A 26,745-nucleotide genomic window follows, 5' to 3' on the forward strand; every position below is an offset into this window, starting at 1 on the left:
ACTGTTACTGGCTCTGATGCTTCCCACATTAGCCTGCCAACACTCTGTCCAGCTCACAAATTAATAACAAATATTCGGGTAAGGGACTGAGGGCTCGTGAGCTAAATGGCATTATGAGTTGGATTATCAAGGAGTCCAAGAGACTCCGTGGAAGGGTGAAAATGGCAGCTGGATCCGATTTCAAGATTCCCGGCCCAATTCCTGGGGTTTCTGATTTTCAGGAGTGCCTTTTAAGGGTATGGGCAGGTTCGGGTTACAAGCCCGCACCCTGCACCCCTCAATCTGACCGGCTCCATTGGAGAGATAGGCATGTCCTAGTCCTCCGCAATTTTCATGGAGTCTGGCCAATTTTTCAAAGAATTGTGGATCACGGATCAAAGACACCTTTTGATAGGTATGTTCAGAAGGTCCTCCTCATGTCCCATGCCAAGATATGACACCCAACCACCCACTATGGCCCTCATGTGCCCCATGCTGTATGTCCCCCACCCACCCCCCCAATGGCCCCTCATGCCCCCCCATGCCAAGCTATTACATTTCCTTGCCCATTCACCCACTATGTAGGCTGTATAGAGCCAATGAACATTATAGTGACAATAGGATGTGCAAAAAAAACTTTTTAAAAAGTGATTCATTGGTAACTTTCCATTTTCTTAAAAAAGGGGAGGTGGTGGCATAGTGGCATTGTCACTGGGCTAGTAATCTGGAGACCCAGAGTATTGCTCTGGGGACCTGGGTTCTAATCCTAACATGGCACTTGGTGGAATTTGAATTTAATAAAAATATGGAATCAAAAAGTCTAATGATAACCATGAAACCATTGTTTATTGTTGTAAAAACTCATCTGGTTCACTAATGTCCTTTAGGGAAAGAAGTCTGCCACCCTTACCTGGTCTGGCCTACACGTGACTCCAGGCCCACAGCAATGCGGTTGACTCTTAAGTGGCCTAGCAAGCCACTCAGTTAGGCAGATCACCACCACCTTCTCAAGGGCAATTAGGGATGGGCAATCACTGGCCTAGCCAGTGATGCCCACTGCTCATGAATGAATGCAAAAAAACTCATTTTTAGTATAGGCCAATAAAAGTGTCAAGCATCCAGATCCTTTAAAGTATGAATAGCTGAAACTGCAAGCGCTGGAAACCTCTTTATCTTGTGTAAATAAACATTATACAATTGACAAAAAAGGTCAGGATGCCAAAGCTGTCAATCAACAATGGTTTCCCTGGGCTCAGATGCTTCAGTACACTAATGGATGTCTGGGGTCTCAGTCAAGAATCCATAATGAGGCTTGGCTGAGAACCCAAAAATCCATTAGAGTGCTGAAACAGCTGTGCTCCATGGAAAAGGTTGCTTGATTGACAGCTCTGGCTCTCTGATCTCTTCTGTAAATTGCATAATGTTCATTTACACAAGGTAAAGAGGTTCAAGTGCTTGTAGTTTCAGCTTTCAATACTTTAAAGAGTCTGGGTGATTGGCTCTGTTATTGGCCTGCAGTAAAAATGAGTTCTTTTTAAGAAAGTGGAAAATGGTCAAAAATGAATATTTTAAAGCATTTTTTACATAACTTATTGTAATTGCAGAGTTCATTGGTTCTATACAGTGTCTAGTGGGCAAATAGGCATGGAATAGCTTGGCAAGAGGGCCGTGAGGAGCCATAGGGGTTACGTGGGAGGGCATGAGGTGGCCAGGATGGAGCATGGGGGGTGTGCTGGGGGTGGGGGGCGCGTGGAAAGGGTGTGAGGTGTGAGGGCTAAAGGGCCTGTTTTCATTATAACTCTAAGTTCCACAGAACCAAGTTGGACCTTTTAAATAGCCTGCCCTGGCACCTTGCAGCCCCTGTGGCTGCCTCCAAACTCGTTCCTGGGTTGGCTGGCCGGACTGTAGCCCACGCCCGCCCCCACAATGAAAATCTCTTCGTTTTCCTGAGGTGGGCAGGCCAAACCGGGAATTTTCCCAACTCCCTCCTCAAGGGTGAAAACCCAGCTCTATATGTTTGACTGACTTGCTGCCTTCAAATTAGAATGGGCTATGGGAGAAAACTGAAGAGAAAATCAAAGAGGAAGAAAATTAGATAAAGGAGAAAAACATAAGTTTGTTGAAAAGCAAAATACCACAGACGCTGGAAATCTGAAATAAAAACAGAAAATGCTGGAAAAACTCAGCAGGTCTGGCAGCATCTGTGGAGAGAGAAACAGAGTTGACTTTTTGAGTCCAATATGACTCTTCCTCAGAGCCCTGCTGAGTTTTTTCAGCATTTTTTTGCTTTTACATAAGTTTATTTGTTTCTCAAATGAAAAAGAATAGTTAAATATTATGGTCACCCCTATTAATTTCACCAAAAAAATGCCTAAAAGTTCATACAACACAACGAGATCTTGGGGTGGTGGGGGGGGAGATGGTGGCGCAGTGGTAAAGTCACTGGATGAGTAACCCAGTGGCCCAGGCTAATCCTCTGGGGACACAGATTCAAATCCCACCACAGCAGCTGGTGGAATTTAAATGCAATTAATAAAACCTGGAATTGATAGCTAGTAATGGTGGCCAAGAAAACCAATCTGGTTCACTAGTGCCTTGTAGGGAAGGAAGTCTACCATCTTTATCTGGTCAAGTTTACATGTGACTCCAGACCTGTAGCAAGCCACTCAGTTCAAGGGCAATTACGGATGGGCAACAAATTGTTGCCTTGCCAGCAACACCCATGAAAGAATAAAGCAAAACCCCCAGAAATTATAATCCTTGATGAGTTTACTAAAAAGAGTAATGCAGCAGTATTACTGTTTACAAGCCCAAAGCTAATCAACCGTAGAAGCTACTACTGCCTGGGCTTGTTATGACTACAGTTGAGAATAAAACATATCAGCCAATGCAGCATTTGAGTCCAAATAATACTCCTTGCCTTTTTAGTAATGAGTGACAAATTCCAACAAGGTTTCACAAATTGTATTTCAAACTGCTGTCAATTAAATTGAGCAGATATTCTAATTACAAATAGACATAATAAATACCCCAATACAGAATTTATTTGAGAAAAGGGAATGTCTATATCTGTATTGTGCATGAACAATACAATAACTTTGACAACATTAAATCTATTGTGATTAGGAGCTATAATCTGCTGTGGAATAGTGGGGAAAGGTTGAGCACTGTTGTTTGTAAGTACGAGGTTCATCTTCTAAGAGTCTAGTAGTTAAACAAGTTTTACCCTGAGGCTGATTCAGGGAAAATTACGAAATGTGATTCTTACCATAGAGCTGAATCTGTTGTCCTTTCCTGATCTAATTAAACAGTAGTTGTAGATCACCAATATGAGCAGCATCAGTGGGATCACCCAGAGTTCAAAGTTCCAAACTGCAACAAGATAGATCTAGACAAAATAATGAGGGAAGAAAATCATCAATCATAAACACATCATGGAGAGTGAAGTCAAGCAGATTATTTCTTAAACTATCTATTTTTAATCCTTTCATGTACTTCTGTGCTCCATTCTTTGCCCTTTAAAGTCACATTAGCTGTTGTTGGTAGAGTTCAACCAATATTGCTGTTTGGTTATTTGGTAGGCAATAACAAACTGTATTTTGAGAGATAGATGTCAACTGCTGCTTTTAGGTGCTTTCCTTTAACCTGATGGCACTAAGTCGTGATGCTCATTTAGAGAGCCAGTGCAGACATGATGGGACAAATGGCCTCCTTTTGCGCTGTAACAATTCTGTGATTCTGATACAGTAAGAAACAGAATGCTGAAGCTGAGAACTAAACTTGGACTGTAATGGACTGTATTAATAAATTGAAGTTCCGAGCTGTTAAAATGTAACTGTATTACAATGTAACTGTATTAAAGGTCAGGATTTTCAATTAAAATTTCTACCTTTCATCAACATTTTATTTAGACTTAGCTCAGGGGAAGATGCAGTTTTTCCCCTTAAAAAGGTATTATTCTCGCCCGATTACCTTCTGGTCTTAGCATGTGTCTTACTGGTTAAAAGACCTTGATCTGTGTATTTCCCACTTGAAGATCTAGGAAAATGTGTGATTAACTTGTATTAATAAATTGTAATTCTGACAATTATTGCCATGTTCATTACCATGCTAATTGAAAGTTTGGAGAATCATATCAGCAAAATTAAATGTTACTGCAGTGCTGACCATCATGGTGCATATATGGAAGCTGCGAAAAAGGAAAAACCTGCTGAGAACTCAATTACCCATATTGTTCTCTGGACATAGTACTTTCTGCTGAAACATTTGAACAAACATTTAACACATTGGTATTATGGTCCTTGATTTTTCCCTTTAGTTTTCCCCCAGAGCCCATCCTCATTTGTAGATGACAAGTTAGTCAACCATACATTCTGGTCTCCTCCAATATCACGTAAAAGGAAAGTACCTGAAAGATGTTATCCTATTCATTTTAAATGAAATAATAGTAAAATAAATGTTATATGAATGCTTTAAAGCATATAATTGTTGCGATGCAAACTTCTTAAATGTGAATTACTTGAGTTTTTCTTTAGTTTTCTCTAATTAGGTTTAGAAAATAGATTTATCTAAAGCACAGATATGACATCTACCATGCTATTATTGTGCCTTACTCTGTGCACAGACATTGCGATATATTTGAATATTTTTGCTATTTATAGATTCTTAAAAAATTTACCATTATATTTGACGTTGGATTAATCATCTCAGTGCAGCACAAGTTATATCATCAACTTCTGGGCTGTGCCTGTTACACTTCAGCTATCACTCTTGAAGTGGCAAAAGACATAGAGCTGAATTTTATGCTCCCCACTGGTGGGTTTTTAGGCAGGGGGGAGTGTGAAATTGCAGGAATGGGGTTCCCTCCGGCTTCCTGCCTGCCCCAACCATGCAGTGATGTTATGCTGGGGTGGGGTGGGCAAGGCCTTGGACAGGAAGCCCACCCTTGCCCCAATTATTGGCCACTTAAGGGCCATTTTTAGGCTGGCGGGAGGATTGTCCTTCTGTGGGGGAAGTCTGAAAATCAACGGACTTAGATCTCAGGTAGGCAGGAGGGGGCCTCTATAAGAAGCCCCCTTCTGAAGTCGGGCACCTCCCCCCCCCCGCCCACCGTCCTTAAAGTTGGGTGGCCTCCAGAACTCCCTCCCCACCACTGGCCTCTCCCCGAGACCACGATCGCCCCCGTCGCACTCCCCAGGGCCTTCCCTATTTTCCCTGCCCGGGAACCCTTTAACCTTACCTGGACCTCCGGTGCCCATGCATCTTCATGTAATTTCTCACCAGTCCACTGCAGCTGTTGTCGCTGCAGGGACTGGAGAGCTGCTGTCCAATCAGTGTGGTTGGCAGCTCTCTAAGGTGGGACTTCCTCCCGAGTGAGGTGTGGAAGTCCTAACTGCAGCCGTTTAACGCTCATTTGAGCGTAAAATGGCTGTTGGGCTCCCAGAGTTGGCGGGGAATCTTTGGATGGCGGGAAGCAAGACACCTCCATCTGAAAAATCCAGGCCATAGAAAGAAAAAGAATGCCAGTAATTTCTGACCTTGACAACCTCAACTCCCTCATGAACAGGAGCCAGGGATCTACAAAACACTGCCAATTAGCAGAAACATCCTGCAACAAGCTTCTAATTGGCCTCAGGATGTGATTACTTAGACAAATTCCCACTAGCTGTGGTCTTAAAGGGAAAGGCCAAGCGGAAAACAGCTCAATATTAGCATCTTAATATCACAAACACGTGCTGCTGGTATGGATATAAAACAGTAACTATCATACATTTAAGTATTGCTGAAAAAAGAGACATGTTGAAGCTTTTCATCTTGCACTCATCAGGACACTTTGCAAGAATGCCAATATAAGGAGAAAACAACAATTTATACTGTATGAGAAGAGAGTGCTGATTGGTTGGCAAGTGGACTCTGATTGGTGGAGGTGTTGCCATGAAGAATGTACCAGTGATGGTGACTGACAGTTAACTGCCAAACATTGTTGATATTTAAACCAGGCAGCTTGACCCTGATTGGTCAAGGCATTGACCTGAGGAATGAGTCAGCGAATGGCTGTCACTTATTTTGTTTCACTTAAACAGGCACAATGTGTGTACATATTCTTTCTGTCTGCAAAGAACAGGGCCCTGTTTATTAATATATGTGGCTTCCAGTACATGCAAATGCACCTCACTGCGAGCCTGACTGACAATCTTAAATTGGTTGTTAGCGTAATTCTTAGCGCATTGCAGGTTACTTAGCAAACGTTGTCCAATCATGGAATCACATCCAATGTTGGACACTGTCTTTTGAGTTTTGCAAGCACAGGATGGTTGGGTACGGTCTGTACATTGCCTGTTGCGAACAACGTTGTAACGATTTGCCCAACTATTTGGTCAGTTCATGTTGTGCAGAACCGGTCATGGATAAGATAAGGTGTAAAAGGACATCACTTTTGGATACAGCAAGCTGTGAAGACGAACCCTGTTGCAAATGTCTTACAGCATTGCGCGGCCTTAAGACCAACCCAGACATACAATCAGTAAACCTGACAAAAGTTCGTGAATAGTCATCCTTAACAAGCGTGACTATATCAACAAAATGCATGCCACTCTTAAAAATGGATCAAAATTTATTTCCATTGGACCTGCCACTCAACATGACCTGACAGCCTTGCTCAAAAGTAAGCTAAAACAAATACACTTCCTGGACTTGGGTAAGGGTGATGAGCTGCCACATGACATATATGACAGGATTTGTCCTCATGGCTCGCTGCATCCGTGGATGTATGGACTTCCCAAGATGCATTAAAGTGATGTCCCTTTACACCCTATTTTATCTATGACTGGTTCTGCACAACATGAATTGGCGAAATTGTTACAACCAGTTTTGACCAAGTTTTCCACATGCACAGAGAAGGACTCCTTCACATTTGCGAAGGCCATACAGGATTTCAGGACTTGCATATCAATGGCAATGCTGTGTCTTTGTGCTCATTTGATATTGCTAGCCTATTCACCAATGTTCCACTTAAGGAAGCCATAGAGATTTGCACTGCAGCACTATCTCATGGCGACCTAGACCCACCACCATTGCGTGAATCAGTATTCCTTGAACTTACGAACTTGGCAACTCACGCAGTTGAGTTCAGTTTTAAGAACACCATGTATGCCCAAATAGATAGTGTTGCCATGGGATCCCCTCTAGGTCCAGCTCTCACAAACATCTTTGTTGGGTTCCATGAGAAACGTGTCTTTGATGGAATGACGTCTAACCTCCTACCCCTCGCATATCTCTGATATGTGGATTATGTGTTTGCTATATTTAAATCTGCAGCTGCACGTAATAATTTTCTTACATGTCTTAATGGGCTCCATCCTGCATTCAAATTCATCTTTGAAATGGAGCAGTCAAATGAACTCCCCTTCCTTGATGTACTAGTTGAGAAATGTGCCAGGGGGTTCTCTGCCACGGTCCACTGCAAGCTTATGTTCATGGTTGAATAAACGCGTTGGGAGTCTTACAGTTCCTATAAGATTGCTATAAGATTAGTCTTATTGGCAACCTTGTACATAGGACTTGAGCCATTTGCTCATAATGCAAGCTTGATGCTGAAATAGGGCACATCAAAGGCATCCTGCAGAATAATGGCTACCCTGATCAAATCATTTTGCACTGTGTTTCACGCAAACTCATGAAAGGGCCTAAGGCCATCACATTCGGCCCTGAAAAGTGCCCAGTCTACCTCAGACTACACTGGAAGGGCAAGGTGTCTGAAAAATTTGAGCAACAGGTGAAGCTAGCTGTTTCACGTTGCTACTATGCAGTAGCAACACGAGTGGTATTCACCACTACCAGGATGCTGTCGTCAAGCGAAAAAGATGTTCTGCCTACCACAAAAATTAGTAATGTGGTATATGAATTTCAGTACCACTGTGATGCTAGGCATGTAGGCCATATGTTCCAAAGACTGGTGGATCGTATCAAATGGGGAAATCATGTTTAACCAACTTATTGGAATTCTTTGAGCAAGTAACATGTGCTGTGGATAAAGGGGAACTGGTAGATGTACTGTACTCAGATTTCCAGAAGGCATTGGATGAAGTGTCACAGCAAAGGTTATTGAGGAAAATAAAAGCTCATGGCATAGGGGGGAACACTTTGGCATGGATAGAAGGTTGGCTGCCTAACAGGAAGCAGAAAGTATGCATAAATGGGTCTTTTTCAGGTTGGCAAGATGTATCAAGTGGTGTGCCACAGGGATCAGTGCTGGGACCTCAACTGTTTACAATTTATATAAATAACTTGGATGAAGGGACGAATGAGATGGTTGCCAAATTTGCTGACACAAAGACAGGCAGGAAAGTAAGTGGTGAAGAAGCTATAAGGAGGCTACAAATAGATAGAGATAGGTTAATTGAGTGGGCAAAGACCTGGCAAATGGAGTATAAAGTGGGAAAATGTGGAACAGTCCATTTTGGCAGGAAGAATAAAAAATAAATCACATTATCTAAATGGTGAGAGATTGTAGAGCTCTGGGATATAAAGGGATCCAGGTGTCTTAGTGCGTGAATTGCAAAAGGCTAGTATGCAGGTACAGCAAATAATTAGGAAAGCTAATATTGTGAGGGGAATTTAATACAAAAGTAGGGAGGTTATGCTTCAGTTATGCAGGGCACTAATGAGACCACATCTGGAGTACTGTGTATAGTATTGGTCACCTTATTTAAGGAAGGCTGTTAAGGCGTTGGAAGCAGTTCAGAGAAGGTTTACCAGACTAATACCTGGAATGGGCAGGTTGTCTTGTGAGGAAAGGTTGGGCAGGCTAGGCTTGTATCCGCTGAAATTTGGAAGAGTAAGAGGCAACTTGAAACATATAAGATCCTGAGGGGTCTTGACAGGATGGATGTAGAGAGGATGTTTCCTCTTGTGGGAGAATCTAGAATGAGGGATCACTGTTTAAAAATAAGGGGTCGCCCACTTAAAATGGAGATGAGGTGAAATTTTTTTCTCTCAGCGGGTCGTGTGTCTTTGGAACTCTCTTCCTGAAAAAGTGGTGGAAACAGAGTCTATGAATATTTTTAAGGCAGAGGTGAATAGATTCCAGGTTAGCAAGCGGGTGATAGGTTATTGGGGGCAGGTGGGATGCAGATTTGAGGTTACTATCAGATCAGCCATGGTCTTATTAAATGGCGGAGCAGGCTCGAGGGACCGAATAGCCTACTTCTGTTTCTTGTTTGTACGTTCTTATGTAAACAGCCTATCCTTTCCACTGTTCGCAATGGGCAAGGTACAGACCATACCCAACCAGCCCATCCTTGCAAAACTCAAAACACAACATCTAAAGTTATATGTGATTCTGCAATTGGACAACATTTACTAAATAATCCTCAGCGTACAAAGAATTACGCTGACAAGCAATTTAAGATTGTCAGTCAGGCTCACAGTGTGATGCACTTGTGTGTACTGGAAGCTACATATATTAATACACAGGGCCCTGTTCTTTGCAGACAGAAAGAACATGTACACATGTACATGCCTGTTTCAGCTAAACAAAATAAGTGTCAACCATTCGCTGACTCCTTCCTCAGGGCAAAGCCTTGACCATTCAGGGTCAAGCTGCCTGGTTTAAATTTCAACAATCTTGGCAGTTAACTGTCAGTTACCAACTCTGGTGTATGCTCCATGGCAATGCCTCTACCAATCAGAGTCCACTTGCCAACCAATCAGCACTCTTTTCTCATACAGTACAAATTGTTGTTTTCCCCTTATATTGATTGGTATTCCAGGTGAGTGCAAGACAAAAGGCTTTGACATGTCTCTTTTTTCAGCAATACTCAAGTTCTGTACTACCAAACAACTATCATATACTTGCTTTAAATTACTTAATATGGGCTCCAGATGTGAAGGTCTTGATGTTAAATGTTAATGTTAAATTAGATATAAATTATCACTTCATATCAATCAATCCAATGATATGAACTAGCATTATGTAACCTATTTTCTTTTAAACTCAGGACCTAAATAATTTCTCATAGGCTGCAATGAAAAACACCAGGGAGAATCAACCTAATATTATGAAATCCTCATTGTCAATCACGGTTTTTGTCATGTGATCCTATGTAAAACTGTTATGCATGATACTGTCAAATGGAACAAAATGTTGTCGACAAGACAGCACATTCTCCATTAGTGGCTTATTGGTCCAAAACTGTAAATACTACTACCTTATTTTTAAAATCTTGCAATAATAATCTCAAGTTGCTGGATATACCTGGATATGTGCGCAGAAGAATACTGTCAAGGAACTATCATATATTTTCTAATATTACTGCAGGATACTTTAAAGCAGGCTTATGGTTCTGTGTCTGTGGTTAATTTAATTAAACTAGAGACCATTAGACAGCAAGGTTTAAATTATTAAAGGAGTTAGGTGTAAAACAGGCATTTGAAACGGAGATGAGTAAACTAGGGCGAGGTCTCAACAGAGACGGTGTGAAATTTGCAATTTTAGATAAGTGGGAATGGTGTTTAATTTTCAAAGGGTCTTGGAAAATGTTTACAACTGGCAAAATAAATAATGCAAGGTTATTACATTGATTTTTCCCAATTAAGAGAATATGAAAGATTTTTATATTCTGGGAAAAGTGATTTCTAAAGACAAATGGAAACAATGGGATTTACAAATCAAAAGGGATAAAATATATTTAAAGAAGGGTGGAAGGCTGTGCCTCAGAAAGCTGAAGATTTAAGAAATGAAAAATTAAGAATTTTAGAATATTTCAAAACATGTCCCCTCATGTGACTCTGTCACATGAGCAAGGACATGTTATGAATGAAATGCTAAAAGTTTTTATTCAATTTTTAATTGCTGTTGGAAACCTCGTCCCGCCCGTGGATGAGGTTTCCTAAAAAATCCAAAGGCCGTTTGGTCTTTCTGCCTGCCCGCCAACCATAAGGTTGGACAGGCAGCAAAAAATTTAATTCAGTTGGTACTTTATTGGCCTTAATAGGCCTGTTAATTGTCAGCGGGCATGCTGCCGCCTCCCACGCGTGCTTGCACGTAAGTGTGCAATGACATCGGGATGCTCACCCGAAATCATCGTGCATCATTTTACACTCATTCTGGTCGGGCTTGTGCCTGCCCGATGAGTGGAAAATTCTGCCCATGAAATTCTTCACATTCTCCTGCAACATTAGAGATGAACAAAAAACAAAATCCTTGTTACAACTTGTTTCCTGGGTGATCATTCCAGAATGTAGATTCAATTCTCCTACAAACTATAGACACAAAATACAATTTTCCTTAAGGCTATTGGGCTTAGCCCATTCTAACAACTCTTCAAAGTTGTGCCTCAATAGCCTTTATGGATTCAGATCGCCACAATTTAAAAGGTGGCTTTGTAACTTGAAAATAATAGTCAATACACAAGACCCTTATAGACAAGGAGGGCTATTTCATGCATCTTCAATCATCCACCCAGAACAACGCTATGTTCCCCCCATCGTCACATCCATTTGTTTATTAAATGATTTGAGGATTTCATCTCTACTGCTCTATTCAAGGGTTTATTCCATGTGTTAACAACTCTTTGGTCTGAATTTTCAGCTCAAAGTGTGGGCATGATTGATGGGCCCAGGAGCGGTCAGGCAATCAGCACCCGACTGCGATTTCACGCTGGCTGGCCAATTAATGGCCAGCTAGTGTGAAGCATGCGCAGATATGATCAACGCTGCCTGGGTTGGGGGCGGGAGGAGGGCATGCGCTGATGTCAGCATGGGCACTGGGGAGCGCGAAATGAAAGCTCCCTGAAGGCAGAGAGCTGCCTCAAGGAGCTGAAGAATTTAAATACACAAAATGAAGATTTAAAAAACTGGGAAAAAATGGCCATGCATCGGAAACAGTCACTTGAACATATACAACATGAAAATCCTGTCCAAGCATTTTTTAAAAAATTTAACGACAGAAACCTCATCCCACCCTTGGATGAGAGTTCCTGAAAAATGCAAAGGCTGCCTGGCTGATTTGCCCGCCCACCAGCCGTAAGGTTGGACAGGCAGCGAAAAATCCCAGTTAATTGCACCATTAATGGGCTTAATAGCCCTCTTAATTGTCGGCAGGCGCACTTCCGCGTTTAGTGCACACCCGCCGACCGAAATATCATGCGAGTGTGCATCAACATTGGGACGCTTGCCCAACATCATCGCGTGCTATTTTACACTTGAGCACACGCCCGCGCGCCAAGTGAAAATTTCTTCCCTTTGTTTCTAGAACTTCCTGATGTCAGTCCTAAAGTTGCTTTAATACAATTTTCAATTTCTCACTCTCGCCTCTTAGCATAGATGAAACCATCTTTCTTGTGATGATCTGGTGATCAATGACTAACTTCTAGTATTAACATGAATTTATAAATAGCAAATATCTCTATACAGAGTTTTTTTTTTAGTTTACCCTCCCCCCCCACCCAAAGGACCAACTTCATTTATCTCCCAGTTGCTGATATATATGGCTACCCTCTTCTTTTTATCCTTTTGAAAGACTCTATACCCCTGAAGAATAAGTTTGAATCTCCTGGGCTTAGCTGTGTTTCTGATATTCCCACCACATTGTTGTTCTCAGCTGACACAATCACCTCCAGTTCTATCATTTTAGTGTTAGTGCATCCAGTATTCAAAAAAAAAGCATCGTATTGTAGATTTCCCTTCCTTCATGTGTCTCTTTGTTAGCTTTTTCTTGAGTTCATATTTGTCTCCCAGGGTATTGTTTCCATACCCAACTGTTGACTAAATTAAACTACAATTTATTTCATCTACGATTCATTTATTTTGCAGTCCTGCACCTCCCACTACCTATCTAGTTGAATTTCAATTGTTGCCTCAACATTCTTGGCAAGTCTTTTTGTTCTAATTTGATTAAGGTGCCTTTCTCCTGCACCAATACTGTTTATTCATCCAATGTTTCCAATTATTTATGAAGGTAGGATTGCTGCTTTGACAACAAGTTGCCCGCTATTGACTAATATCGCTGAGCTAATATGAAACATTGCTCGCCATCAACCTCTAACATTTCTGGCCAGATAGCAACTTAATTATTTACCAGAATGTTTCAAGTTATTCAAAAAACACAGAAAACCAAACACTTTGAACACTAGATCATTGTACAATGAAAAGAAAATAAAATGTTTTTATTGTCTTGTACTTGGCCACAAAGCCTACATTGTGGCCTGAATTTTCCAGCCCCTCCCACCAGCGGGATCTTCTGGTCCCTCTGAAATGAATGGACAGTTGAATGGCTCGCCGTGACGGGGCTGGAAATTCCACCATGTGAGTGCACAAGCTTATTTCAGAGTAACTGCTAAATGAAGAAAGAGTTTTGGTGAATTTCCAAAGGCTGTTAGTAGAAGTTAGCAGCGAGTGTCACTGGCAAATTACTTCTTAAACATATTCTTCTCAAGTGATATGCCCTACACAGTTTTCAATATATAAATCTATACGTATCTATACCTGTCACCTTGGCTCAGTGTGGTAGCACATTCATCTCTCTGTCAGTAAGTTGCAGTCACTAGCCCCACTCCAGAAATTGATCACATCAGTTTTCCTGAAATGCTTATTTTTATCTTATGCCTTAAAAAAGATTGCATTTGAGGTGCTTTAAAAGTAAGTTTAATGTAAACACAAATGAAAGCTGGCTCCAAAAATTGTTGCAAAAATACATATTAACAAACAATATTAATTGGTCTTTGAGTGGGTGACCAAACTGCTAACTTTCTCACTGCTATGCCATATTGCCAATGGCGGGAGAATCTCGGGCTTCCCTCCTGATGCCTCCTTCAACAGAAGTCCATTGTAATCAGAGTGAACTACATCATGTAGCAACAGTTTTAGTTTCTTTAACCAGTCATGGGATGTGAGCATTGTTGGTAAGGCCATCATTTGTTGCCCAACTCTAAATGCCCTTGAAAAGCTGGTGATGAGTCACTTTTTTGGACCGCTGAAGTCCATCTTGTGTAGGTACACACACAGTACTGATATGGGGGGAATTCCAGGATTTTGACCCAGCATGGACTGCTGCAGTTCACGAAGGCAGCTCGCCACCACCTTCTCAAAGGCAATTAGGGATGGAAATAAATGCGACATCCATATCCCATGAATGAATTTTTAAAAAAAGCAACAGTGAAGGAACAGCAATATAGGTCCAAATCAGGTTGGCGTATGACGTGAAGGGAAACTTGCAGGTGCTGCTGTTCCCGTATTTCTGCTGTCCATGTTCTTCTAAGTGGTAGAGATCATAGGTTTGGAAGATGGATTGGTGAGTTGCTGCAGTACATCTTGTATATGGTACACTGTCAGTCAGTGATGGAGGGGGTGAATATTTAAGGTTGTGGATCGGGTGCCGATCCACTGGGCTACTTTTTCCTAGATGGTGTCAAGTTTGTTGAGTTTTGTTGGAGCTGCACTCATCCAGGGAATTGGAAATTATTCCATCACACTCCTGACTTGTGCCTTGTAGATGGTGAATAGGCTATGGGGAGTCAGGACAGGATTTATTTTCCACAAAATTCCTAGCCTCAGGCATGCTCTGATAGCCACAGTATTTATATAGCCGCTCCAGTTATATTTCTGGTCAATGGTAACCCCCGAAGATGTTGACTATGGGGGATTTTTGTTGAAGATGGTCATTGCCTTGCAGTTGTGATGCATAAACTGACTATGCCTCTGCAACTGAGACAGTTTTTTTTATTTGTTCAAGGCATCGCTGGCTAGGCCAGCATTTATTGCCCATCCCTAATTGCCCTTTTTCAGAGGGCATATAAGAGTCTAGAGTCACATGGAGGCCAGACTGGGTAAGGACGGCAGATTTTCTTCCCTAAAGGATGTTAGTGGACCAGATGGGTTCTTATGACAATCAGCCATGGTTTTATGGTCAGATTTTTATTGAGTTCAAATTTCACCATCTGCCATGGTGGGATTTGAACCTGGGTTCCCAGAGCATTACCCTGGGTCTCTGGATTAACAGTCTAGTGACAATACCACTGCACCACCGCCACCCCTGTTTGGACACAGCCGTAGTGACATGATTGGGGTCGGGCTCCTAGACACCCGCCCACGCAAGCAACACGGAGGCATCAAAGTGCCACCAAGTGTTCCAGATCTTACCCCTCCCCAGCCCCCTCCACCCTTCCCCGGCACAGGCTGCAAGACTCCGACTGCTTTACTGGAGCGGAGCAGTTGGACTGCACACGTTGTACAATCTCCTCGTCAATGCTGGCCATGTAACAGTCACTGCTGGAGGCGTACACACCCCCTTGCAATCTCAGTCTCCCCCGTGTGGCAGGCTGACAGGTCAGCCATGCAGCACACTCATCTGTGGCCGTCCGAGGGGTGGCCAGCACTCTCTGGGAAGGGTTAAGGAGCCGTCACACAGGGCTAGGAAAGATGCTAAGTATAGCCATGATAACCACGTCTCTCTCTCTCTCTCTTTCACACCGCAGGAGGACCACATCAGCAACATGGAGCCCTGTGACCTAGCTGCATGCCTGATGGCCTACAAAGAGCAGAGAAGACGGAGGAGAGAGCGACTGAGGCTCCTGGCCGCACAAAGGCAGGGGCAGAAACCTCATGAAGAAGGGGCTCCTGCACATGCTGCCCAGAAGCGACAGTGAGCCGTAGCTGGTCGGCGCATAGCAACACCCAGGGTCTACAAACGCTGCCTGTCATTCCTGCAGATGACAGAGAACCAGTGTCACTGAGGACTGTGCATGTCTAGGGACCTGGCTGCTCACATCTGCCACTTACTGCAGGACTTGGCACCAAGGGGACATGGAGGACATCCACTGCCACTGGCTGTGAAAGTCTCCACAGCACTTAATTTCTTTGCCAGTGGCTCCTTTCAGGGCTCTACAGGTGACCTCTGTGGAATTTCACAATCCGCCACCCACAAATGCATCATGAGGTCACGGATGCCATCTTCTCCATGGCACACAACTTTGTGCATTTCGCCCAGGACTGGGACAGCCAGGATGCAAGAGCCATTGGATTCTCCTGGATCTCGGGGTTCCCACAGGTACAGGGTACAATTGACTGCACCCATATGGTGCTCAGGTCTCCGTTGCTACACACGGTGGACCACATAAACTGCAAGGGCTTCCACTCACTGAATGTGCAGCTGGTATGCGACCACCAGAAACGCATCCTGCAGGTGTGTGCAGTTTCCAGGGAGTGTACATGACGCCTACATCCTCAGTCAATCACAGATCCCTGGAGTCTTCCAGGGTCCACAGAAGCTACAGGGATGGCTGACGGGGGACAAGGGCTACTCGCAGAGGCCGTGGCTGGTGACACCCGCGCGGTGGCCTCAGACTGCAGCAGAGTGACACTTTAATGAGGCTCATGCTGCAGCTTGCAACTTGATGGAGCAGACCATAGGGATGCTGAAGATGAGGTTCCAGTGCCTGGACCAGTCTGGCGGAGCCCTGCAATATAGTCCGCAGAGGGTGTCACGCATCGTTGTCGTCTGCTGAGCCCTTTACAACCTGGCGCTCCAATAGGGAGGTGAGCTAGCTGAGGAGGAGATGGAGGAGCTGCACGTCTCCTCCAATGAGGAAGACTCTGACAGGGATGAGGCTGAGGAGGTCCTCGGAGGCGATGATGACGGGGATGAGGCCCTTGCACTGGTTAGACGAGGCAGGCGTGCTCGGTAGGCCCTCATAGCTGCTAGATTTGTGGAGGATGATGACAACATGCAGTGAGGTGACCCTATAGATCCTCATATCACATTTGTGAACGTTTGACTCCAGTCTGGCTTCTGGCAGCGCGAATACCCTCTGTGAGAATGCTCCTGTCATGGACACGCAGTGGAGGCCCTAATAATTGCTCGATCGCAGGAGGATGATGACAACATGCAGTGAGGACATTCCATAGATCTTCATATAGCCCCTGAGAATGTCTGACTCCAGTCTTGCCGAGGGCTGCTCGCTTGCGCTCTGTGATCAGGGTCATATCATAGAGACACAACCAAGAAACTTTAGAAGCATCTGATGCTTTGTCTGCCTTCAGCACCTGAGCCCTTCAGGAGCTGGAGCACAGCATCAGTAGTTACAGACGCTGAAAAGATGGGGGCCAGCCTCTCCTTAAAGGTGCTGAGAGCACATCGAGAGAATGGGAGAACTCTGTGGCGCCTGCCCATGACATTCTGGCAGCAATGACAAGCACCGCTGAGGTGCAGGCATCAGTAATGTTTCCAGGGAGTGTGGGGCTAGACCATCACTGTGGTCTGAAGGCTGTACAGAGCACAGGGAAGGGGCAGGGAGATGTTCTTGGGAGTTTATTGAGAATAGTGAACAGTTTGTGCAAGTGATTAACACCCGTGCCCAGGCTGTGCAACTAATTCTCCTTAACTTTCCTAACCCTGCTGCTACATCTTGTTGCTCCCTGGACATCCACAGTGAAGGTGCAGTCAGCCTGCTGACTGCGACACCCTGTCTGTGATGACTTTGGGAGGCGTCCTCTGGAGGGCCGAGACTTGAAGGGCTCCAGCCTGCTTTCGGGGTCCTGCTGTGTGGCAGTGGCACCATCCTTGGCCAGGGGAGCTGGAGCTGCTGAGGTCACAGGGAGTTGGATTGGCCAGGCACTCTTGGAGTCACCTGGATGGATGAGCCCAGAGCGTGCACCTGCCGATCCTCCTTCCTATGGGTGCCCGGGGGCCCCAGGCTGACTCCTTGAGAAGCAGGGGTAGCTGGAGTGAGATCGAGCTGCCCGCCACCCATTTCGTGTACACGCTGTTGGAGGCCAACTATGGCACTATGTTCCAGTGAAGCCCAACGCAAACTAGAGGAACAGCACCTCATCTTCCGACTAGGCACTTTACAGCTTTCCAGGCTGAATATTGAATTCAACAACTTTAGATCTTAAACTCCCCCTCCCCCCATCCCCACCCTGTTTCTCCCCCCTCCCCCTTTTTTTTTCCAATAATTTATATAGATTCTTCTTTTCCCACCTATTTCCATTATTTTTAAATCTAAAACTAAAACTTTGTTAGTCTTTCCACCCCACCCCCACTAGAGCTGTACCTTGAGTATCCTGCCTTCCATTCTTAATTAGCACTTTTCTTAGATAATATCACCACCTTCAACACCTCTTTGATCCTTTTGTCTGTGACATCTTTTGATTATCTTCTCCTATCACTGCTTGCTTATCCCCACAATCACCCCACCCTCAACTTCTCTCTCCCCCCGCCCCCCACCTTAGACCAGCTTATATTTCACCTCTCTCCTAACTATACTTCAGTTCTACCGAAGGATCGTGAGGACTCGAAACGTCAACTGATTTCTTCTCCACCGATGCTGCCAGACCTGCTGAGGTAATTCTGTTTTTGTTATGGCATCAGTGATGGAGTTGAGCCTGCGCAGCAGTGCAGGAGCGAAGTCCTGAACCAAGGTCTCCATGGTGGTTGCCACCCTATCAGTATTGACCTCGGTGCATTGGCATGCCAGCGCTATCACCTCAGCCTGAAGGAGGATGGACTCCTCTATCGTGCCTTGCAATGAGGAGTGCAGCAGACATCCCTTCCTGATGTTTCTGAGCTTGCCTTAGAAGCTCCAGCAACATGACTGAGTCCAGAGGCTTGTCATCTGACTCGGACTCAACAACATTCTGACCTTCAGAAGTCCTCCAAGTGCTGGACACCTGGTAAGTCCCTGCCACCACCCATTGTGGATCAGAAAGTGCGATGTGCTCACCAGATTGTGATCCCGGGGCTGCTCTAAAGCTAGGTCCCACCAAGGTGTGTGTCTCTGCGCTGGTGGAGGGTGTGGGTGAGCGCTGTGACGGGGCTTCAGGGAGGGTGCCCCCAGATTCCTCTCCAGAGGTTTTTTCAGGGCTTGATTGGAGGCCCTGGGTCATGGACCCTGTAGGCTATTTGGCAGATGTGCCTGCAAAAGCAAGGAGAGATAATTAATGCATGGCAGTGACCTGTGAAACAGGACACATCACTCATGGCATGGTTGTCTGATGGATGTTAAATTGCTGAATCCTCACTTGGCAGAGCAGCGCCGACCTCACTGTCAGCACAGGAGTGGCCCATATCGTGGCTGGTCAGCTGGATGGCTCTGTTTTCAAAGTCGTGAGGACCTTGGTTTTGGGCATTCCGCCACCAGCCTGCGACCTCTCTCTCTTGTTGTGTGCCAGTTTGTCCTGCATGGATAGAGATGGAGAAAGAGTAAACAAGATGCCTGCCAGGTCAGATGATAAGTATGCCTGGCCTGTGTGGGTGGTGAGTGTGAGAGAGTTAATGGTGATGTCACTTGAACTGGCAGTGAGTGAGGGCCCTGTGGATGTATGATGGGTTTGTGAGTGTGTGAGTTGAGGGTGATGAGAAGAGTGACTCACCCTGGCGGAATGGAGCAGATCATTCATCCTCTTTCGGCGCTGGGCGGCTGTCCTCTTCTGAAGGACGTTGGCACTGACCACCGTTTCCACTGCCTCTCAAGCTGGATTGGTCACATTGCTGACCATCCTGCAGCCAGAGCAGGTGTACATGACATCCCGGCCGTCCTCCACGGCATCCAGCAGTCGCTCGAGGGACCCGTCGTTGAACCTGGGAGCTGCAGTCTTCTTCAGTTTCAGGGCCATGCCTTCCATGCAGCAGTGGTGAGCTGGAAGCAATGAGCACTCTGTGCTTGCGGCTGGACTTTAAACATGGTGCCCAGTGTGATGGTGGCGGGTGGGCCAATGAGAGCCCGCCCACTATGGAAACTGCGTGTTTCTCAGGAGTGCAAAAGTAATGAGGCTGGTTCGGGACGATGCACCGTGAAAGCCCGCCATTGCGGCCGACGGGTAAAATGTCGTTTTACCTGCCCGCTATAGCACTTAGTGCAAATTTGGGAAAATTCAGCCCAATACATTGCTGTGTTACATCTGAGACTCACGGGTGTAAAAATTAGTATTTCTGAATCATATCTCCCAGCCTCTATTGCACACTTGGTTCATATATGTCACTGGTGTATTCTCTTGGAAAAACAGGGAGCAGCATGAAAATTCCCTTTACTTGTGTGGCAAGACTGCCCAGGGTACAGGCACCATTGATTGTATTCACACAATGTTATGTTCCCCTATCCCAATACCGTTCCACTAGTTAAGGAAGGGGATTCCAATCCATGAATGTGCAACTGATCTGTGAGTAAAGAAAGTGAATTATACGAGTCTGGAATGCGCTGCCTGGGAGGGTGGTGGAGGCAGGTTGCCTCACATCCTTTAAAAAGTACCTGGATGAGCACTTAGCACATCATAACATTCAAGGCTATGGGCCAAGTGCTGGTAAATGGGATTAGGTAAGTAGATCAGGTGTTTCTCACATGTCGGTGCAGACTCGATGGGCCGAAGAGCCTCTTCTGCACTGTGATTCTGTGAGTGCTTATTATCCTCAAAGCTGCAATATTAGTACTGAGCATGCCAACTTGGTTGTATGAATTTCAGTTACTTGCTATTTTAATTAAAGTGTTAACCAAAGATCAATATTGCATCATGTGAGCTCAACACAATTTCACATGAACACATATAACTTTATGCCCTTCACAGAACCTGCCTGATTTTAATTCCATTGATTTAATTGGTTCGCACCACCAGATTATCATCCAGGCAATGAACACTAAAACTTGCACTAATATGTCATCGGCATAACCTGGCTTTCTTCATCCTTGTTTACAAGGTTAAGAAAATCAGCTTACTAAGATGTCAATACTCACAAAAATATATGTTAATCAAATATCTAAAGGATTACATTATAAGGCACAGATTGCCTTCCATTAGCCCAAGCTTCCATTTGTATTTGAGTCATCACAATAAGTATCTTAGTTACTGTACTGTGTTGTTTGCTTTTCTCTTCCTAACCATTAAAAAAAGTCACTTTAATACTACTGTTACTTAAATTATTACTGGAAAGGTTAGAATGAGGGAAAAGCGCAAAGAATTAAGATCACTATGCCAGCAAACATCACTTACAATAAGAATGTCAAAGTTTAGATAGACGAGTTTGCTACAGTGATTCTGTAACATATAGCCAACAAAAATAGCCAACAACATAGCAAGTTACTATCTGTGTGTTTTACTTTCAAAAATGATGATGTTTGTATTTTAGTGGGATATTCCTCCTTCTTAAACATCTTGGACACCTCTGAGGTCATAATTGAAATTCAGTGACATAAGCCTTTACAAAATTACCATCCCATCAGTCTACTCTCAATCATCAGCAAAGTGATGAAAGGTCAACAGTGCTATGAAAAGGCAGTTACATTGCAATAATCTATGCACTGGTGCTCTGTTTGGATTCTCCCACATCTTCTCAGCTCCACAACACATTACAGCCTTGGTTCAAACATGGACTAAAGAGCTGAATTCCTGAGGTGAGGTAAGAGTGACAACCCTTGACACTAAGGCAGGATTTGATTGAGTATGGCATCAAGGGGCCTGAGCAAAACTGAAATAAATGGAAATCAGAGGGAAAACTCTCCACTAGTTGGGATCATACTTAGCACAAAGGAAGGTGGTTGTGGTTGGTCGAGGCTAATTAGCACAGCCTCAGAACATTGCTCCAGGAGTTCCTCAGAGCAGTTTCTTAAGACCAACCATCTTCAGGTGCTTCATTACTGACCTTCCTTCTGTTATAATGTCAGAAGTGGGGATGTTCGCTGATGCACAGTGTTCAGTTCCCTTGTCAGCTTCCCGTACTGAAGCAGTCCTTGCCCGCATGCAACATCGGCAACAATCAGGTTAGGGCTCATTACTGACTAACTTGCACCACCATCTCCAACAAGGACCTGCCTTTGGGCGGGATGAGGACAGTGAAGGTGTGTATGAAAGAGTGAATGGTGTTGTCCCTTGAACTGGCACTGGGTGGCTGTCCTCTTTTGCAAGGCGTTGGCATTGACCACCACTGCCACCGCCTCCCACACTGGATTTGTCACCTTGCTTGCTAACCTTCATCCAGAGCGGGGGCAGAGGACATTGCGGTGGGCCTCCACTGCATCCAGTAGGCGCTCGAGGAAGGCATCAGTGAATCTGGGGGCAGCACGATTCCTACCTTTGGCAGCACTGACTTTGCAGCAGCTTCCTATCCCTTGAAGAGTGCTAGTTCTTTGCAGGGGCGGCCTTTAAACATGGTTTATTGAAGGCCTGAGGTGATGGCGGGGCGGACGACTAAGAGGTCGCCCCAGCAGCGACTTGGCGTGTTTCCCTGGAATGCATGATTAATGAGGCGGGAGTGGGGACAATACAATGTGTAAAGCCAATGAGTAAAATGTTCTTTGTTCCACTTGCTACCACACTTAATGCAAATCTGGAACAATTGTGTCCTCAGTGTCTTGCTCCGATATTTCAGATGGCAGTTAAGAGTCAACTATATTGCGTGGGTCTGGAGTCACACGTAGGAAAAGTAAGAAAAGTAAATTTTTTTCCCTAACCGATATTAGTAAACTAGATGGGTTTTTATGACAATCTGATAGTTTCATGGTCACCACTACTGAGACTAGGTTTCTAATTCCATACTTATTATTTAAATTTAAATTCTACCAGTGGCAGCCTCCAAATGGCAAGAATGATTGGGCTGCAAACATGCTCTACTCATCTTCTGCCAGTATTTAAAATCGGCGCTGGTCAGTGATCCCCTAACAGAACTCTTTGTAGCCCTCATATTACACACAGCATAACTCTGAAAACTGAAATAATGAATTATTCAAGATAAAGATATATATGTGGAGCTTTGTCAAATGCCTTTTTCTTCAATGATGTCAAGGAAGCAGGTCAAATAGAATATTGCCCTTCTGATGAGTGCTGTTTTATATGGATGATCTCAATTCCATTATTTTACATGAATTACTGTAATATGGAATAAATGGGAATGTCGAAACCATAACCTTGAATATCCCTTGGGTTCTTCTGATTTCTTGCTGTGGAAATTCTAAGGACATAACTATATAGGTTATAGATGTTTCGGGCACATCCTGTTCAAATCTACCAATCCCTATGGAAGGATGGTTTGTGTACTCTGTTCCCAGAAAGCATCCCTAAACAATCTCTTGTTTGCAATTAATGAAGAATCTGCTGTTTAATACCTCAGTGCTGAACAACTCCAGAGTCTAACTCTGTAAATGTCATATAACTTTTTCCTGAGCTCCCAGCTGCCCTAGACATATTTATTGTAAAAGGAATAATATTTAAGCAGCTTAGTTTGGAACAAAATATTTTTTTACTGATTCTTTCTTAATTAATAAGTAAAATACAGGATAAATGCTCAACAATAAGGTATGGAGGAAAATTGGGCAGCTCCCGAATTTGGATGCAGGATTATGATGTGCAGCTATCCCATGCCCAATCAAATTGATGCAGCAGCGAGAAAATTTCAAGCTACTGCTCATTTCCATGATTGCAGTGTGCAGCCCAGCACTAAACATGCTGTTGAGTGGCTGCATTTCACAAAAGGGGTTCTAAGTTCATGTGAGGCTAGCACTAATTAAAAACAAAAACAAAAATACCTGGAAAAACTCAGCAGATCTGACAACATCTGCGGAGAGGAACACAGTTAACGTTTCGAGTCCGTATGACTCTTCAACAGAACTAAGGAAAAATAGAAAAGAGGTGAAATATAAGTTGGTTTAAGGGGGGGCGGGGTGGGACAAGTAGAGCTGGATAGAGGGCCAGTGATAGGTGGAGATAACCAAAAGATGTCATAGACAAAAGGACAAAGAGGCGTTGAAGGTGGTGATATTATCTAAGGAATGTGATAATAGGTGACATTAAGGGTAGAAAGCAGGACGAGCAAGGTACAGATAGCCCTAGTGGGGGTGGGGTGGGGGAAGGGATCGAAATAGGCTAAAAGGTAGAGATAAAACAATGGATGGAAATACATTTAAAAATAATGGAAATAGGTGGGAAAAGAAAATATATAGATTATTGGAAAAAAGGGGGCTCGGAAAGTGGGTGGGGATAGAGGAGAGAGTTCATGATCTAAAATTATTGAACTCAATATTCAGGCGGAAGGCTGTAAAGTGCCTAGTCAGAAGATGAGGTGCTGTTCCTCCAGTTTGCGTTGACCTTCACTGGAACAATGCAGCAGGCTGAGGATGGACATGTGGGCATGAGAGCAGGGTGGAGTGTTGAAATGGCAAGCGACAGGGAGGTCTGGGTCATGCTTGCGGACAGACCGAAGATGTTCTGCAAAGCAGTCACCCAGTCTGCGTTTGGTCTCTCCAATGTAGAGGAAACCACATTGGGAGCAGCGAATGCAATAGACTAAATTGAGGGAAGTGCAAGTGAAATGCTGCTTCACTTGAAAGGAGTGTTTGGGCCCTTGGACGGTGAGGAGAGGGGAAGTAAAGGGGCAGGTGTTGCACCTTCTGCGGCTGCATGGGAAGATGCCGTGAGAGGGGGTTGAGGTGTAGGGGGTGATGGAGGAGTGGACCAGGGTGTCCCGGAGGGAACGATCCCTGCGGGATGCCGCCAGGGGGGGTGAAGGGAAGATGTGTTTGGTGGTGGCATCATGCTGGAGTTGGCGGAAATGGTGGAGGATGATCCTTTGAATGCGGAGGCTGGTGGGGTGATAAGTGAGGACAAGGGGGACCCTATCATGGTTCTGGGAGGGAGAGGAAGGTGTGAGGGCGGATGCGCGGGAGATGGGCCGGACACGGTTGAGGGCCCTGTCAACCACCGTGGGTGGAAAACCTCGGTTAAGGAAGAAGGAAGACATGTCAGAGGAACTGTTTTTGAAAGTGGCATCATCAGAACAGATGTGACGGAGGCGAAGGAACTGAGAGAATGGGATGGAGTCCTTACAGGAAGCAGGGTGTTAGGAGCTGTAGTCGAGGTGGCTGTGGGAGTCGGTAGGCTTGTAATGAATATTGGTGGGACAGTCTATCACCAGAAATTGAGACAGAGAGGTTAAGGAAGGGAAAGGAAGTGGACCATGTGAAAATGATGGAGGGGTGGAAATTGGAAGCAAAATTAATAAATTTTTCCAGGTCCAGATGAGAACATGAAGTAGCACCGAAGCAATCATCGATGTACTGGAGAAAGAGTTGTGGGAGGGGACCGGAGTAGGACTGGAACAAGGAATGTTCCACATACCCCATAAAGAGACAGGCATAACTGGGACTCATGCGGTACCCATAGCCACACCTTTTATTTGGAGGAAGTGAGAGGAGTTTAAGGAGAAATTGTTCAGTGAGAGAACAAGTTCAGCCAGACAGAGGAGAGTAGTGGCGGATGGGGATTGTTTGGGCCTCTGTTCGAGGAAGAAGCGGAGAGCCATCAGACCATCCTGGTGGGGGATGGAGGTGTAGAGGGATTGGACGTCCATGGAGAAGAGGCCTCCTCCTTTCAAGTGAAGCAGCATTTCACTTGCACTTCCCTCAATTTAGTCTACTGCATTCGTTGCTCCCAATGTGGTTTCCTCTACATTGGAGAGACCAATCGCAGATTGGGTGACTGCTTTGCAGAACACCTTCGGTCTGTCCGCAAGCATGACCCAGACCTCCCTGTCGCTTGCCATTTTAACACTCCACCCTGCTCTCATGCACAAATGTCCGTCTTCGGCCTGCTGCATTGTGCTAGTGAAGCTCAATGCAAACTGGAGGAACAGGACCTCGTCTTCCGACTAGGCACTTTACAGCCATCCGGACTGATTATTGAGTTCAACAATTTTAGATCATGAACTCTCTCCTCCATCCCCACCCTCTTTCCGAGCCCCCTTTTTTCAAATAATTTATATAGAATTTTCTTTTCCCACCTATTTCCATTATTTTTAAATGTATTTCCATCCATTGTTTTATCTCTACCTTTTAGCCTATTTCGATCCCTTCCCCCCACCCCACCCCCGCTAGGGCTATCTGTACCTTGCTCGTCCTGCTTTCTACCCTTAATGTCACCTATTATCACATTCCTTAGATAATATCACCACCTTCAACGCCTCTTTGTCCTTTTGTCTATGACATCTTTTGGTTATCTCCACCTATCACTGGCCCTCTATCCAGCTCTACTTGTCCCACCCCGCCCCCCCTTAAACCAACTTATATTTCACCTCTTTTCTATTTTTCCTTAGTTCTGTTGAAGAGTCATACGGACTCGAAACGTTAACTGTGTTCCTCTCCGCAGATGTTGTCAGACCTGCTGAGTTTTTCCAGGTATTTTTGTTTTTGTTTTGGATTTCCAGCATCCGCAATTTTTTGCTTTTATCTTAGCACTAATTAAAACTAGCCTGTACTATTTAAAGCCAGGCCGTACCTCTTAAAGGAGAGGTCCTTTTTACTCTGGGGGCCACAAAGTCCCCTAGATAGCTGCTCACAAGGCCGTAGGCGCAGGTGGCCAGAGTGGTCAATCCCAACAGTGGCATCAAGGTCATGGAGGCAGTGGTGCAAGAAGTTTAATGACCTCACATGTGTGATCATGTTCAGTGAATGCATTCTTACATGCCAATTGCTACTGTTACAAAAGTCTTACTCACCTTGTCGGAGAGCGGCAGGCCAGTAACGCCAGGTCCCAACAGACTCTAGAGGTTCTGCGCATGCCCAGTCCCCGGGTGCTGGCTGCACATGTGCAGTTCAGTATTTTTAAGTTCTTTTGGCCTAGGACTGGCCCTGCACCCCTATGATAAAAGGAAAATGGGGCAAAAGCCTGGGTCAGATGACCGGGGGCAGAGCACCATGAAAGACTAGAGTCCTAGGCAGGGAACTTTGAGATGGGACAGGGAGAGATCCCAACAGGAAGAGGGGACAGCAGAAGGTCTCAAAGGGATGGGGG

At 44.7% G+C, this 26,745-nt stretch overlaps 1 protein-coding gene across 9 annotated transcripts in view; it reads right to left on the reverse strand.

The window, feature by feature from the left end:
- Nucleotides 1-26,745, reverse strand: part of mctp1a (multiple C2 domains, transmembrane 1a) — a 576,914-nt gene that overhangs the window by 139,169 nt on the left and 411,000 nt on the right. For all 9 annotated transcript variants that reach the window (XR_013579823.1, XM_078565337.1, XM_078565331.1 and 6 more), the window contains one exon: nucleotides 3,248-3,367. Coding sequence is in view for 8 of the 9 variants with exons in the window: in XM_078565337.1 (XP_078421463.1) it covers nucleotides 3,248-3,367 (120 nt within the window). In the remaining variant the exon portion in view is untranslated. The remainder of the gene's footprint in view (nucleotides 1-3,247; nucleotides 3,368-26,745) is intronic.

Source organism: Cetorhinus maximus, chromosome 2 (assembly GCF_964194155.1).
Source record: "Cetorhinus maximus chromosome 2, sCetMax3.hap1.1, whole genome shotgun sequence".
Taxonomy (NCBI): Eukaryota; Metazoa; Chordata; class Chondrichthyes; order Lamniformes; family Cetorhinidae; genus Cetorhinus; species Cetorhinus maximus.